Source organism: Dermacentor variabilis, chromosome 9, assembly GCF_050947875.1.
Source record: "Dermacentor variabilis isolate Ectoservices chromosome 9, ASM5094787v1, whole genome shotgun sequence".
Taxonomy (NCBI): domain Eukaryota; kingdom Metazoa; phylum Arthropoda; class Arachnida; order Ixodida; family Ixodidae; genus Dermacentor; species Dermacentor variabilis.
This window is the reverse complement of record NC_134576.1, coordinates 57,506,804-57,520,572: the sequence shown is the minus strand read 5'-3', so window position 1 is coordinate 57,520,572 and position 13,769 is coordinate 57,506,804. Positions and strand designations below refer to the sequence as shown.

The 13,769-nt window shown below is 44.0% G+C and overlaps 1 protein-coding gene across 1 annotated transcript in view; it reads right to left on the bottom strand.

The window, feature by feature from the left end:
• LOC142558364 (uncharacterized) overlaps nt 1-13,769 on the bottom strand; it is a 169,812-nt gene that overhangs the window by 88,042 nt on the left and 68,001 nt on the right. The window contains exons 5-6 of the mRNA XM_075670508.1: nt 13,376-13,482; nt 9,853-9,990 (exon numbers count right to left, since the gene is read on the bottom strand). Coding sequence (XP_075526623.1) covers nt 9,853-9,990; nt 13,376-13,482 — 245 coding nt within the window. The remainder of the gene's footprint in view (nt 1-9,852; nt 9,991-13,375; nt 13,483-13,769) is intronic.

Sequence of the window (13,769 nt, the reverse complement as noted above, 5' to 3'; positions counted from 1 at the left end):
GAAACATTTTACAATGTGTGACTAAACCTCTTAACGTACATGGCAAACATGTTTCCCCCCATATGAAACACATTACAACGCAGAGTTCTTGTACACACTAGCCTACTGGGGCACTTTACGGAACTAGTTTTCTTCCGTAAGCGAAACATCTTCTTTCGGAGGACAACTCAATGACAAAACACTGACAAAAAGTTGGTAAGGTGGCGCAACAATGGCTTGCTTTGCCGTCGACGAATTAAGTACACGTTTTGCAGATTTTTTTAATCAGCGAAGGAAGATAATGTGTGGAATATAAAGTGCTGTGATAGAGGGTTCTTACCAAATCCAGACTATTGCATTTAAACGAGTACAAAATAGTTTTTTACCAAGAAAGGGGCATTGGGACATTTGTGTGCCAGTGTACCGTGACGGAATGCCTTTATGTGTGGCCTGTTTTGTTTGAGATTAAAGGTTTTTTTTTCTCATTGTTAACAGGAAAACAGCGCAAGCTCTTCGTACCGGAACACCAGATTGTATAAGATTTTCTTTGATGACAACGAAAATGAGCCTGCTTTACAGCTTGACTTAGACAACGTTGGTGCAGAAAGTGATGCAATCGATGCAATTGACGCAGTTGATGCGAGGCAGTAAAGCCAGGGATCCTTGCGTTTATCGAATACGGCATGAACATGATACAGCTGTCTGCTGTATTTTTAATGCCAATCTAGGGCGACACGATGCCCTGTTCATGATAGTCACACTCGACATCCATATCGCATACCGAAATAACTTTCGAAAACCAGAGTTTTCATCAAGCGTTCAGTTTCACCGGTAAACCAAAGTACAGAACACCTGAAGGATTTGGAGATGTAGATGGAAGGCATAGAAAAGAATATTGTGAAAAGCGGGTTGCAACTTCCTCATAAGCGACATTGTACAATGATGTGCTAACCATTTTCATAGCTCTCAATATTTATGGCTAAAAGAAAGATGGGGTAAGTTTGCTGCAGTTATCTTTTGTACCACAATTAAACCTTGACTTATTGATGGTTATATTGTCTCTGACGGGACAAACAGTACAACAGCACGCTGTATGAATTAGGCCTGTGTTTCTATAGAGTGGCCTGGACTTGGCCGCATTTGGAACAGGTAATTAGTGTTACGTGCTGTAATTATTATTATTCGTTAATTAGTATTCCGCTCTACAAGGCTGAAGGCATTTCCGGCGGCGGCCGAGGATTTCACCAGCGGATGGTTGTGCGTTCGGCGATGTTGATTGTGCATTGGTTGTGCGTCTGCTGCATTGCACTATGCCTTAGTGCATGGCGTATCATATATAATAAACATGCACTAGCATAACAGAAACGACAAAAATAAGGAGTACCCTACTGCCACCCTGACCACGTGGCTTGCCCGCGGAGGTGATTCCCAAATGGCGATGCACACCCGTCACCCGTCCCTGGGTCATCGGAACGCCAATTAGGTTACGTATACTCTCAGCAGGTATTGCCTAAGTATGGTTTACACGCCTTTCCTTTTTGTGCTACTGCGTCGGCGCGCCATTATTACGTGGCTAAAGGAGAAACAATAAAGGGTGACGACCTAAAATGTTAGCGCCAGAGTATGCGGCAGCGCGATCAGCAGTTTTCACGTTTTGAACAGTTTATGTTGATGCACGACATCGCAAGGCCGCATACTAGCGCATAGATCCTGGAATACTAGCTCGACCACTATACATGCGCCCTATGGCCCTATCCTTCTGTATTCACCCGGGTGCTCGCTATAATGTTTTAATTTCTCCGTGTGCAGTTGCCCATAGGAGAAACGTGCCACGAGGATGGGGCCGACTTCCAAACTTTTGTGAATAACCTCATAAAGAGCATCCCAGGCAACGTTCTCTAATTTGTTCCGTGATTCGCAGGAACGGTGCAGCTGTGTGCTATCAGCTGTAGGGACAATTTTATAAAGCTAGAATCGTTTTCGCGGAAGTACAACAAAACTTTCTTTGGCGAGCAGTCTTCTGAGGACTCTGAGTAAAACAAGTATGATAATGTATCTCATTTGCCATGGCGTCTTTTTCCAACCCGACCATCAGTGAAGTGTGGCTAAAACATGGTGAGTCGCGTGATCGGCAGCAAACAAGAACACAACAAAGGAGGGCAACCAGAGCGCAGAATACTGCATCATTTCAGTGTTGCTATTACGGAATTCCGACAGTGAGTTGGGGATGGAAAATATAGAGGACACTCCGCAAAAAGACTTTGAAGTCGTGCTGCTCACCGTGCCTCTCGAAGAGTAGGCGTCCGGAAATTGAGTCTCCCCGTGTGCCGTACTCGTCGAATACACCATACCGAAAGTGGGCCCATTCATGTATACGAAAGTGTAGGCTGGATGAAAAAATAAAGTGGTGCAATGAACAAGCGCAATAAAGTACACTTCTTTTCTGCCCTTAGACGCATGTTTATAAACTGCAACACGTACACAGAAACTGCACCGCCCGAAAGTAAAATTCAAAGCTCTTTGACAACTCATGCCTAACTGAAAAGAAAATATTTAGAGCTGCAGGAAATGAAGCATAACAGGGTACGACTAAGTGAGCACAGTAAGTGCAAGCGTAAGCTGTGGAAACTACTAGATACCAATTCTCTATGGCACCCGTTGAAATATCGCTTTTAGCCTTATACGTGGCCGGGAATATTTTTGCGTGATATTGACTGAACCTTTATTTGGCAACGCAACCACTTCTCATTTCACTTTGTAATGCTCACCTTTTGTTATTGCGCAGTCAAATTGGGCATTTTTTCTTTTTATTTTGCATGCCTTTCGTTTTCAATAGCACCCTGTGGAACATTCAGTAGCCCTTGCAAGCACAACGGTAATGTTTTTAAGCTTCGTATGCACTGTGAAATGAGGTGCCTTCAGTGATGGCCACTCTTAACATGTAGTGCGCGGCAGGACTAGCTCATGCGAAACATTGTTCTCGGGTGCACTATGTGGTAATCTCGAAACGCTCTCACAGCGATGGCTTGTATTGGTAGATAATCAAATTCCATATCTAGCTATTTTCTGCGACATCTATTGACAATTTAAAATGCATCGGTTGTTGTGAGAACGACATGCGCGGGAGTATAAATTGCGCTTGCTTGTTAGTTATTATCGACCACTCAGTTTCCCAAGTTGTTTAACGCTTTGGATAATCTGTGCAGTAAGAGTGCAGAACCATCGACAAAATTAAGAACAACACTTTCCTAAATATTCTGCTTACACACCAGGTCACGCTGAGCGCTTTTGAACTACTCAGAGAAGGCAACGTCGAAAAAACGGGCTACCTATGCTTTTTCTTGTAAGACACTGATCATTTTATCTTCAACGTCCCTAACAGTTCTCACGCCAACATGGCTTACTGGGAAGTGCGCGGTCTAACAGGTCGGGCATTGGGCTAGCGCGTTGATATAAGCCAGTTTGAAGCGAAGCATTTATTCAGCTTCTGTCTTGTCGGTGACGATTGGTGTGTGCCACAGTTGAATAAACCTCTAACACGCCCACTTGCGCCACAGGGCATGTGCCGCTCTCCGACGAACCTGCAGCAGCGCTATAGTAGCGGGGGCTCACAATGTGCGCGAATGAACGAACACGATCGACAAGTCGCGGGCTACGGAGAGAACCTTCCAGGCTACCGAGCCCAAACGGCAGCCTGCCGCCCGGCTGGCCAGCCGCCTCTCTTAAACATCCCCGCTCACAATGAAATACCCACTGGCGCTGGCATCAATCGGCCGCCGGCAAACATCTTTCGCGCCAACTTAGGCCACTGCCATATATGTGCGTATGCACCGCTGCATATACTGGGCATGCGTCGGTGCTCCAGGAGAAAACAAGAAGCGCTCAACATGAATTTTTCCGATACTGGAATAACACATGGTATAGACTCAGAGAGGATGCTTTGATAGACATTCTCACAAGTTAGGCGCGTCGCGTGAGGACTTCGCAGCGACGCTATTGGGCCCTGCCCTTCCAGAAGGCGCGAGGTAGAGGACGTTGGAGGCACACACGCTTCACACGTGACGAATAGCGGCGGCGACAATACGGTGTGTCGCTATGGTGATTCAATCGATACTAATCGCGTCAGCGTCGACGTTCGTTGTGAGATGGGTCATGCCAGATTAGTTTTTGTTGCTTTCATCTTTTAACAGGAACAAAGAAGCTGCGTACCATCGCTTTCTATTTTTCAGTCGTCCTAGTACTGCGGTTTAGGACATACTCGCTTTGAAGAGGAATGTAGTCGCCCATTTCCCCGCAGCCTTTTGACGTCACCGTGCAGCGTTGATCGTCTCCACAAAATGAGGAATTCCCGATTCGCACTTCATTTTTTCTTTCTCTTAGGCCACGCTTTCGGAAATTCAGTGATGAACTTCTCGAAGTGAACTCAGCCGCTAGGAGCTGTGTGCAAGAACCGGCACTCTGTTCCAAGCATGACCTGCATGTTCGTAGGTGTCACATAGTCCTCGTAGGTTTTTAGCAATAGCGGCCATGTTCCACAGCAAGTATAAGTGCACGCGCAACCATATTTTCTTGAAGAGGAGAAAGAAATGTTAAATAACATTTGCGATTCCCTGGTAATCGAAAGTTTTCTTCATTTTTACGCGAACTTCTTTTCATATTAGATGCAACCGGGCTACATTAACGGCTTGCAAGCAAAATAAAATTGAATCATAATATAAGGTTAGACATGCAGTTGGAGCGCAACCTCTATCCACACGTATCGCGATAAGCAAACATCAAAAAATAACTAAAATCTTTCGCCTAAGTTGGGCGATCATTTCAACGGCACAAAGATGAATATCAAACGTCCTCACTTCCTTTACATTACCCATCCTCCCAAGTGTTACAATGCTCGTAATCACTGATTGGAGTTCCAGAGGGATTTATATTTATTAACAGAGAGGCAGGGAGGTATAGCGAAAAAAATAAATAATGAATAGTGATGCTGTTTATTTATTATTATTATTATTATTATTATTATTATTATTATTATTATTATTATTATTATTATTATTATTATTATTATTATTATTATTATTATTATTATTATTATTATTATTATTAATGGCGTCGATTTCGACGTCACCACGCCCCCGCCTGGTGTACGCTGGGAGAAGTGCTCGCTACCACGTGACAAGGCCGAGTGCATCCCACCAAATTGTGTGCGCTACGAGCCTGTGGCGCACGTCGCCCACACCATCTTCGATATTTCATTTCAGTCCAGGTAATGACCCACGTAGCAGCAGCAGATAGCAGCCTCGCGAACACGGCGGCATGTGGAACGAAGGCTTCACTTTATGAAGGCCAACTCACAATGCTTTACAAAGCGCGTCTAGGCAGAACCCTTTGGCGACACAAACAGGCGCATTCACATCGGAGTTCCTTTCGCGGCTGACGCATCGACTACTGCCTCTCCCCCCCCCCCCCCCACCTCTACCTCAACTCTCCCGAGATGAGCTATGGTTGTACTGAAGCGCGCCACGTCGTTTCACAGAGGTTTGTTCCGAATTCATGGTTAGTGCAAGAGCAGTTGGTGTCTACGCGCATCAAAAAGCCGCAATACACTGCACGCACATCCAGCATTGGACAACATATGACGTGCACTAATACCGTGACGAGTTTCCCTAAAAATAAATCACCACAGTCAGTCTCGTTTAGCTCCATGACACTTTAGGATCGAAAACACTCGAAGTGTAGCCACGACGGCACTAGTAGCCAACAACGCGACATCGCACCATGCTATACATAGCAGACTTGTCTTTGTTTAAAAAAACAACAATGTAGCCGACGACAAGTACTGCTGCTTAATTCAAAGGTGTAATTGGAGCCACTGACCAGTTGCTGCCTCACAAGAATAAATGAGTAATTAATGAAATGTAATGACTACGTTTTAGGTTGATGTCTTCTCATTCTTTTTTGACATTGCTCAAGCACGCTAAATACAACGTGCTGGCACGACTGTCCAGTGCGTCCTCTTCAGCCATTCGCACATTCTCCAATCCATTAACGATCGCTTTAGGAATTTTCCGTCCGTCATTGTTTTCTCGTTTTCTTATAACAACATCAGCACCAACACTCAAACCTCGCTCGCTGTGCGCGCAGGAGAAAAGGGTGGTGTTTTAACGTGCAAGCAAAATGTGCCTAACCATGGTTGTTGGTAGCTAATGCCATTAAGCTGGTAAATGAAATGTGTTCGAAGCAAAGACATTGCAAATATGCAAGACAAGATTCTCTGGGAATCATCGTAGCACGCCAGGACAAATGATCAATTAAATATTTCTGTATACTGGCTAATATTTCCCATGTTTTGTTTCACGAGCTCATATATTCTATTGAAAGCCTAACAAGTTGAAATACGCTGAAATATACAATACAATACGCTGAAATATTCCCATTGGAATGATTACACAGGAAACATGTGCAGCCTGCCGTTGCATTTTCACGTCTTTTCTTATTTTCTTCGCCAATTTCTCTTATAGAATGTTAGATATAGGCCTACAGGATGCTCAAGTTTCAGATGTCTCGCAATCATGTCTGTATCTCTCTGCTCCTTTCTCCTCTCTCTCTCTGTCTGTGTACGTGTGTGCGTGCGTGTGTGTGTGTGCGTGCGTGCGTGTGTGAGTGTGTGGGAATTATTTATCGCGCATATTACAATTTAGGAATCGTAGCCTGCGATTTGGCAACACGTATTAACTTGAAACTCCAGGATGACCCCAGTTTCGATGCAATATTTACAAAAATATGGGACGAAGGACATAAATGTTCCAGCTACCATTTTGGTTCAATGGCTAGAAGAATGGTTTTACAGAAAGTAATTGGAGAAACACCCCATTTTTACGGTGACATTGAAGGCGCATATATTCAAAAGGGAGCCAATTTGGAAAATAATTCCAAATGGATACGCCTTGCAAACTCACCTGCTACAATTCGTGAATTTTAATATATGCTATAAAGTAACCAATTAAAAAAATTCAGCACGTTTTTTTTAAGTGCCCGGAAACGTAAAAATTATGCCGTCGTATGAGTATAAACGTAAACACATTTACGTAATCATCTACGAAAGCTTCATCCAGCCGCAATTCCCGCAGGTGCGCGCGATCCCCTATAAATTTTTTAAGCGCGTAATGCGCCTAAATAATCGTTAATGTTTTCGGTGTGCCGAAAAAATATCACTACATTGCGTAGAAAATTTCCGTCCAACGTACTGCTGCTCCTTCAACCAACCAAGTAAAAACGGACGAGTTCACGTCACATCCACGCGACCTCGCCCTCTTTGACGATCTCTGTAAATCAACAAGTACTGACAAACTAGGAGACATAACGCAGTCCACAATAGGCGCCGCCACTCCGATTTTATGTTTTCGTCTTTCTCTTTCCCTCACGAAGGCTTCCTTTTCCCCAGTATTGACAAATTCGTTATAGGGAAGCTGCATGCTTCAATCTAATTCGACTAGACATTTTCACTATGGGTCAGTCAAGTTTCAAGTAAAATATCGCAATCGCAAGTAATTTCGTGTGGGCAAGCTTTTATGTGTCCTCTACTGGCCCACGAATATAGTCGTGGAGGGTACAGCTGCCGATAACCACTAAGCATCACCCATGATCAATGCCTCAAAGGCATTTAGAATATTTTTCAAGCATTCAGCCATCTACATTATTATCTATGAATGTTTCATGTATCAAAAGTAGCATATTGAACCAAATTATTTCCACGAAACGCCGTCGTGAATTGTTTGAATCATTAACTTTATTCATATAAGCTTCAGTGAGTTCTACCTTCGTCGGCTTGCATTCATGAGGACACCTCGTGTTCCGGAAACAGAGTGATGGCAGGATAGTAACGCGATTACTATGAACTTAGCCCACTCCTGCAAGCAAAGATGTCAAAAAAAGCATGCGTTCCGGTCGCTTATTGCATCAAATTTAAAGATCGCTTGAGCTTATCCTCGCTCTTGTTTATGATGCACATGGTAAGGATGGAAAGCGTGCTAGAAGAAGTGAACATCGGGTTTGATCTCTCGTACATACAGACGGGCACGATAATACAGCAGCAGCTGCCAAGTTTTGTTTTATGCCAACGACATTGTGTTGCTTGCTGACAGGCAAACTAATACGCAACGTCTGGCTAATATCTGTTGACAGGAACGTGGAATATTCGGATTGAAATTTAGCGTAAAGAAATTAGGTAAATGGCATTTCATTTGTTGAGAAAAGTGAAGAGACTGTGTCAAAGCAGGACTGGGTTATGCCTCGGGCAAAGGAATACAGAGAACTGGATGCGTTCCTTAACGATGGCTATAGGTAACGAAACAAAGAAAAAAAACAATAACTGCGAAAGGGAAGGGAAATTCGGCCACGATGGGAATTGAATAGGTACGAGGTACTCCGTGGTATGTGGAAAGGTATAGTTGTTCCAGGACTTACATTTGCAAATCCGTTTGTTTACTTCGAGTCTGAGGAACTATCACAACTTGATGCTAACTAACGGTCAGTAGGGCGCCACGCATTGGGCGCTCATGGGAAGACCTCTAATGAAGTCGAACTGCAGTGTAATATAGGCTGGACAAGATTTGAAATTTGGGAAGCCCAGAGTAAAATTAATATCGGAGAACGACTGACGAATATGACAGAACGTAAACGTGTTAGGAGAGTGTCAAAATATTAGTACAGGAAAATACTTACATGTAGATTTAAAAACTAGGAAGCTCACCATCAAGTATGCGACCGGTATGATAAGCAACATGGCAACATAGAAGATCAAAGGGAAAGTCAGAGAGCCCGACATAATTTCATGGGTGGCGGCAATGGAAAAAAAACCGGTTATGAGTAACTACAGGAAAGGTAACAGAGATTAAGAAAGAAACATTTTAGGATAATTCAAATGGAAGCTGATTACTTTTGGAAGCGCGATCACACTGCGTTATGATGCCATAGAACGCGTGGTTTGAAAGTTAGAAACACCAAAGAAGATGCATGTGCCTGCTGCGATGAAGCTAGTGAAACGACCGAACATGTTTTATTAGTATGTGAAGACATGCGCCCACGAGCTGCTTTAGGCTCCCCTTGCCTCTTTGAAGCGCTTGCGTTCGGAGATAGCAGGGGGAAAGTACATACGTTCGCAACAGTGATTAGTAAAAGGCTCTTTAGGTTTGGTGGCAGCAAAATATGCAGACAACAAACGATTCAAGGAGGCCTACAATAACAAATGTCCCCACAGTGATTAAGAGCGCTTGATTATGGGAAAACTTTCTCTGTGAAAAAAAGAGATAGGTGACACATTCCGCAGAATAAGAAAAAGCTTGATGTCGCAACACAGCGCCTCGTTTCAAAGCAGCACCTCACAGCATCCATCCATCCATCCTCTCATCCCATATCCTTGCACGAGTGCATTGCTTTTGCTTACGATTGTACACTCATGATGTCAGCTGATGAATCCAGTGTCTTCCGCGGGCATTGTTTGAAAATGAGTGTGGAAGTTACAGGGACTGATAATTAATAAGAAGACTGGTAGAAAAACATGGTTTCGCAGGAATTTGTGCTGTGCCTCTGAAAGGTCGCGCAAGTGTACAGTGCTTTGATGTCATCATTTTTTTTCTAGGTGTGCAGACATTTTGTAAATGGGCAGTGACCACTAAACCATACCTTTGGGTAATGCGAAATGCTGTGTAACAATGGTACCATTAGAATGATACGAAAAAAGCATGCGAGGACCAAGACGATACCAAAAACAAATGAAAGCACCTTGTCATCTGCGGTCAAACGGTGGTGGTGTACTGCATCTGAGAATAATGTTTTACGAGTAGAGTAAAATAAAGCTCGGAATCTAGCACTTACCTGTACGTTATTGTCAGTGACTTCATTTGGAGGAATGTCGGGATGGATTATGTCCAGAAGATCGCCATATCCTCCATCCGTTTCTTCGATTTCCGAAGAGTAGACGCAGTAGACGCTCATACATGAAAATGTCTGCCTCTGTAGAAAACATAAGTAAACGATATTTTCTTCGTAGATTTACCAAACAGTTTTCACCAGAAAGCCTTAATCTTCCTGCGCTGCTCACTAGTCGCACCGCTGCAGTTTTACTTTTAAAGATTCTTGCGGATAAAGGAATTCCGAAGCGTTGAGGTATTTAGTAAAAGAATGCACAAGGAAAAATTATTCCTTAAGAGACAAGCGTAATCCGACAATGCGACAATATATAGCTCGACAAAATTGCACTAGTTGTAAATGTATAAATTTTTAGAAAACGCGTGCCCTAAAGAAAGGAAAGGATAATGTCATATGTAGAAACAGTGACGCAGGGACTCCGGCACCACTATTTATTGGGCGAATCGCTGTGGCCTTGACTAAATTATACGCTGCAGTGCACCGTGAACTGTCTCGTATACTATTGCCATCAACAAGTGACAGCTGAAAGGCGCAATAGCAAAAAAACAAGAATAGGTACAAGCTTGTAGCTGGATCGAGCCTAAAAACTATAGCTCGACAAAATTGCACTAGTTGTAAATGTATAAATTTTGCGAAAACGGGGGCCTAAAAAAAGGTAAGGATATTGTCATATGTAGAAACGGTGACGCGGGCATTCCGGCAGCACTATTTATTGGGCGAATTGTCGTGCCCTTGATTAAATTATAAACTGCAGTGCACCGTGAACTGGCTCGTATACTATTGCCATCAACAAATGACAGGTGAAAGGCGCAATAGCAAAAAAACAATAATAGCGACAAGCTTGTAGCTGGATCGAGCATAAAAACCTAATGTCTACGAGGACTGTATTGTGATTACAGAGTGGTGGAATGATTAGGGCCGACCCATTTGGAACGATCGCAGCCTGAAGAACATGATGCGCTGGTCGCGCTCCGTACCATGGAGAGGAAGAGCAAAGTGTTTAGGCGCACCACACAAACACAGGGTTAATAACGCTGAACCAACGTTGGGTAACATTATCTATGCTGCGTACGCATACATTCACACACAACACACAGCCGTTTCCAGAAGAACTGGGTATGTGTAAAATAATACCGATATTCAGAAAGAGTGATACGACTGGCATAGCTAACTAAAGACTAATCGGCGACATCGCAGTTGTGCCACTTTAATGCGATAAGAACTATATGAAAACTGTAGGCGCGTTCTTGCCATCGCCGTCGCCGTCGCCGTGTGGTTCCGTATAAAGTCTAAGGTACGAAAATGATGACATCGCCGCCGCACGTCGTATGCTGTATGGGCGAGTGAAGCACGCGAGGGAAGCCAACGATCGCAGCTCAATTTGGCGCGCACAAAGAAATAAAGTGACGAGCAAGAGCGCCGTCCTCCATCGCGGGAAAGACCGGGAAGGGAAGGGAGGCAGGGAGTGGGAGTGGGCGTTGTGTTACGGCTGCGACTGCGTATTTCGCACGACCTGGCGCAAGGGGAACTGATGAGCGCGGCAAATCGCTCACTCCATATATGAAGGAAAGCAGGCAAAGGCAGCGCGGGAGGGACGGGAGCGGGGGGGCTTCGACTGCGCCAACAAGTGCCTAGTTGTCACAGCCACGCGCTGTGGCGCACGCCGCATTTTGAAAGGCGCCTGAGGACAGCTCATACTTTTGTGCGCTCTGTGTTGTCGCCACTTCTGAGTGGCGACAACCTAAATATATGGGTTGTTCATGACCCACCAGATACGGGCATTGCATAAAAAGAGTTTGTTTCTTTATTTGAAATGTTCTGTCTGCCTAATACTTCAAAAAAGAGGCAGTAAAGCCAAAATCATTGCCTTTATCGAATACTGCATGAACGTGACACAGCTCTAGTGCGTTTTTAAATGCAGTGCCCTGTTTGTGACAGTCTCACTTGACATCCATATCGCATACTGAACTGTCTTTTCGAAAAGCTCTGAAAACCAGGGTTTTAAACAAGCTTTGGGTTTCACCTGTAAACAAAAGGACAGAATACCTAAAGGATTTCGAAATGCCGACGGAAGGCGCAGAAAAAGAATATCGTGAAAAGCGGGTTGCAACCTCCTCATAAGAGACATTGTACAGTGATGTGCTAACCACTTCCATAGGTGTCAATGTTTATGACTAGAAGTAAACGGGGTGAGTTCGTTACGCTTAACTTTAGCACCACAAATAAACCTAGACCTAGTGGTGGCTACAATTTCTCTGACTGGACGAACAGGACACTAGCATGAAAGATGTGCCCGAGTTTCCATAAAGCGATCTGCTATTGGCCACACTTGGAACGGGTAATTGGTGTTACGTGCTCTAATTATTTTTATTCGGTAATTAGTATACTGCTATGCAGCGCTGAAGGAGTTTCAGGCGGTGGCCGAGGTTTCGTCAGCGGATGTAGGTGCGTTCGGCGATGTTGATTGCACATTAGTTGTGCGTTTGCTGCATTGCATTATGCCTTATTTCATGGCGTATCATATATGATATAAACATGCCCCTAGCATAACAGAAATTAAAATAAGAGGAATCCTAATGCCACCCTAACCGCACAGCTTTCCGGCGGAAGCGATTCCCAAATGGTGATGCACACCCGTCGCCCGTCTCTGGGTTATCCGAACGCCAAGTGCTTACGTATACACTCAGGGGGCATTGCATAAGCATAGTTAACACGCTTTTCTTTTTGTGCTGTAGCTTGGGCGCCCGATCATTAAGTGAGTAAAGGAGAAACATTAAAGGTTTACATGCTAAAATGTTGGCGCCGAAGCATTCGGCAACGCCATCAGCAGTTTTCATCTTTTGGACTGGTATTCTTGGATGCACCACATCGCAACGCCGCATACTAGTGCATAAGTCTTAGAATATCCGGTCGACCGCTATACATGTACATGCTCTCCATCGCACGTTCTATATTCATCCGGGCGCTCGCCATATTGTTTTAATTTCCACGTGTGGAGTTGCCCGTAAGACGAAGGCGCCACGGGGATGGGGCAGACTTCCAAACTTTTGTGAATAACCTCATATAGCGCATCCCAAATAAGGTCCTCTAATTTTTCCGTGATTCGCAGAAATGGTGCTGCTGTGTAATATCAGCTGAAGGGACCATTTCAACAAGATAGAATCATTATTGGGCAAGTACTACAAACATTTGTCTCGCGAGCGCTGTCCCGACGATTCCTAGGAAAGCAAGTATGATAATTTCTCTAATTTGCCATGTCATTTTTTTTCCAACCCGACCATCAGTGAAGTGTGCCTAAAACGCGGTGCGTCGTATGGTCGGCAGCAAAGAAAAACACAACGAATGAGGGCAACCAGAGCGCCGAATACTGCATCACTTCAGTGTTGCTATTACGGAATTCCGAGAGTGAGTTGCGGATGGAAAACATTGAGAACACTCCGCAAAAAGACGTTGAAGTCGTGGTGCTCACCGTGGCTGCCGAAGAGTAGGTCTCCGGAAATTGAGTCTCCACGTGTACGGCACCCGTTGAATACGTCGTACCGTAAATGCGCCCATTCGTGTATACGAAAGTGTAGGCTGGAAGAAAAAAATAAAGTCGTGCAATGAACGCACGCATTCAAGTACACTTTTATTTTCTGCTCTCCGATGCGTGTTTATAAACAGCAATACGTACACAGAAACTGCACCGCCCGAAAGAAAAATTGAAAGCTGTTTAAGAACACTTGTCTTACTGAAATTAAAATATTTGGAACTTTTTTTGGAATATTGAAAATATTTGAATATTGAAAATAATTGAATCGAAATTGAAAATTATATTGAATATTGCAAATAATGAAAATATCTGATATTTGGAATAACAGGGA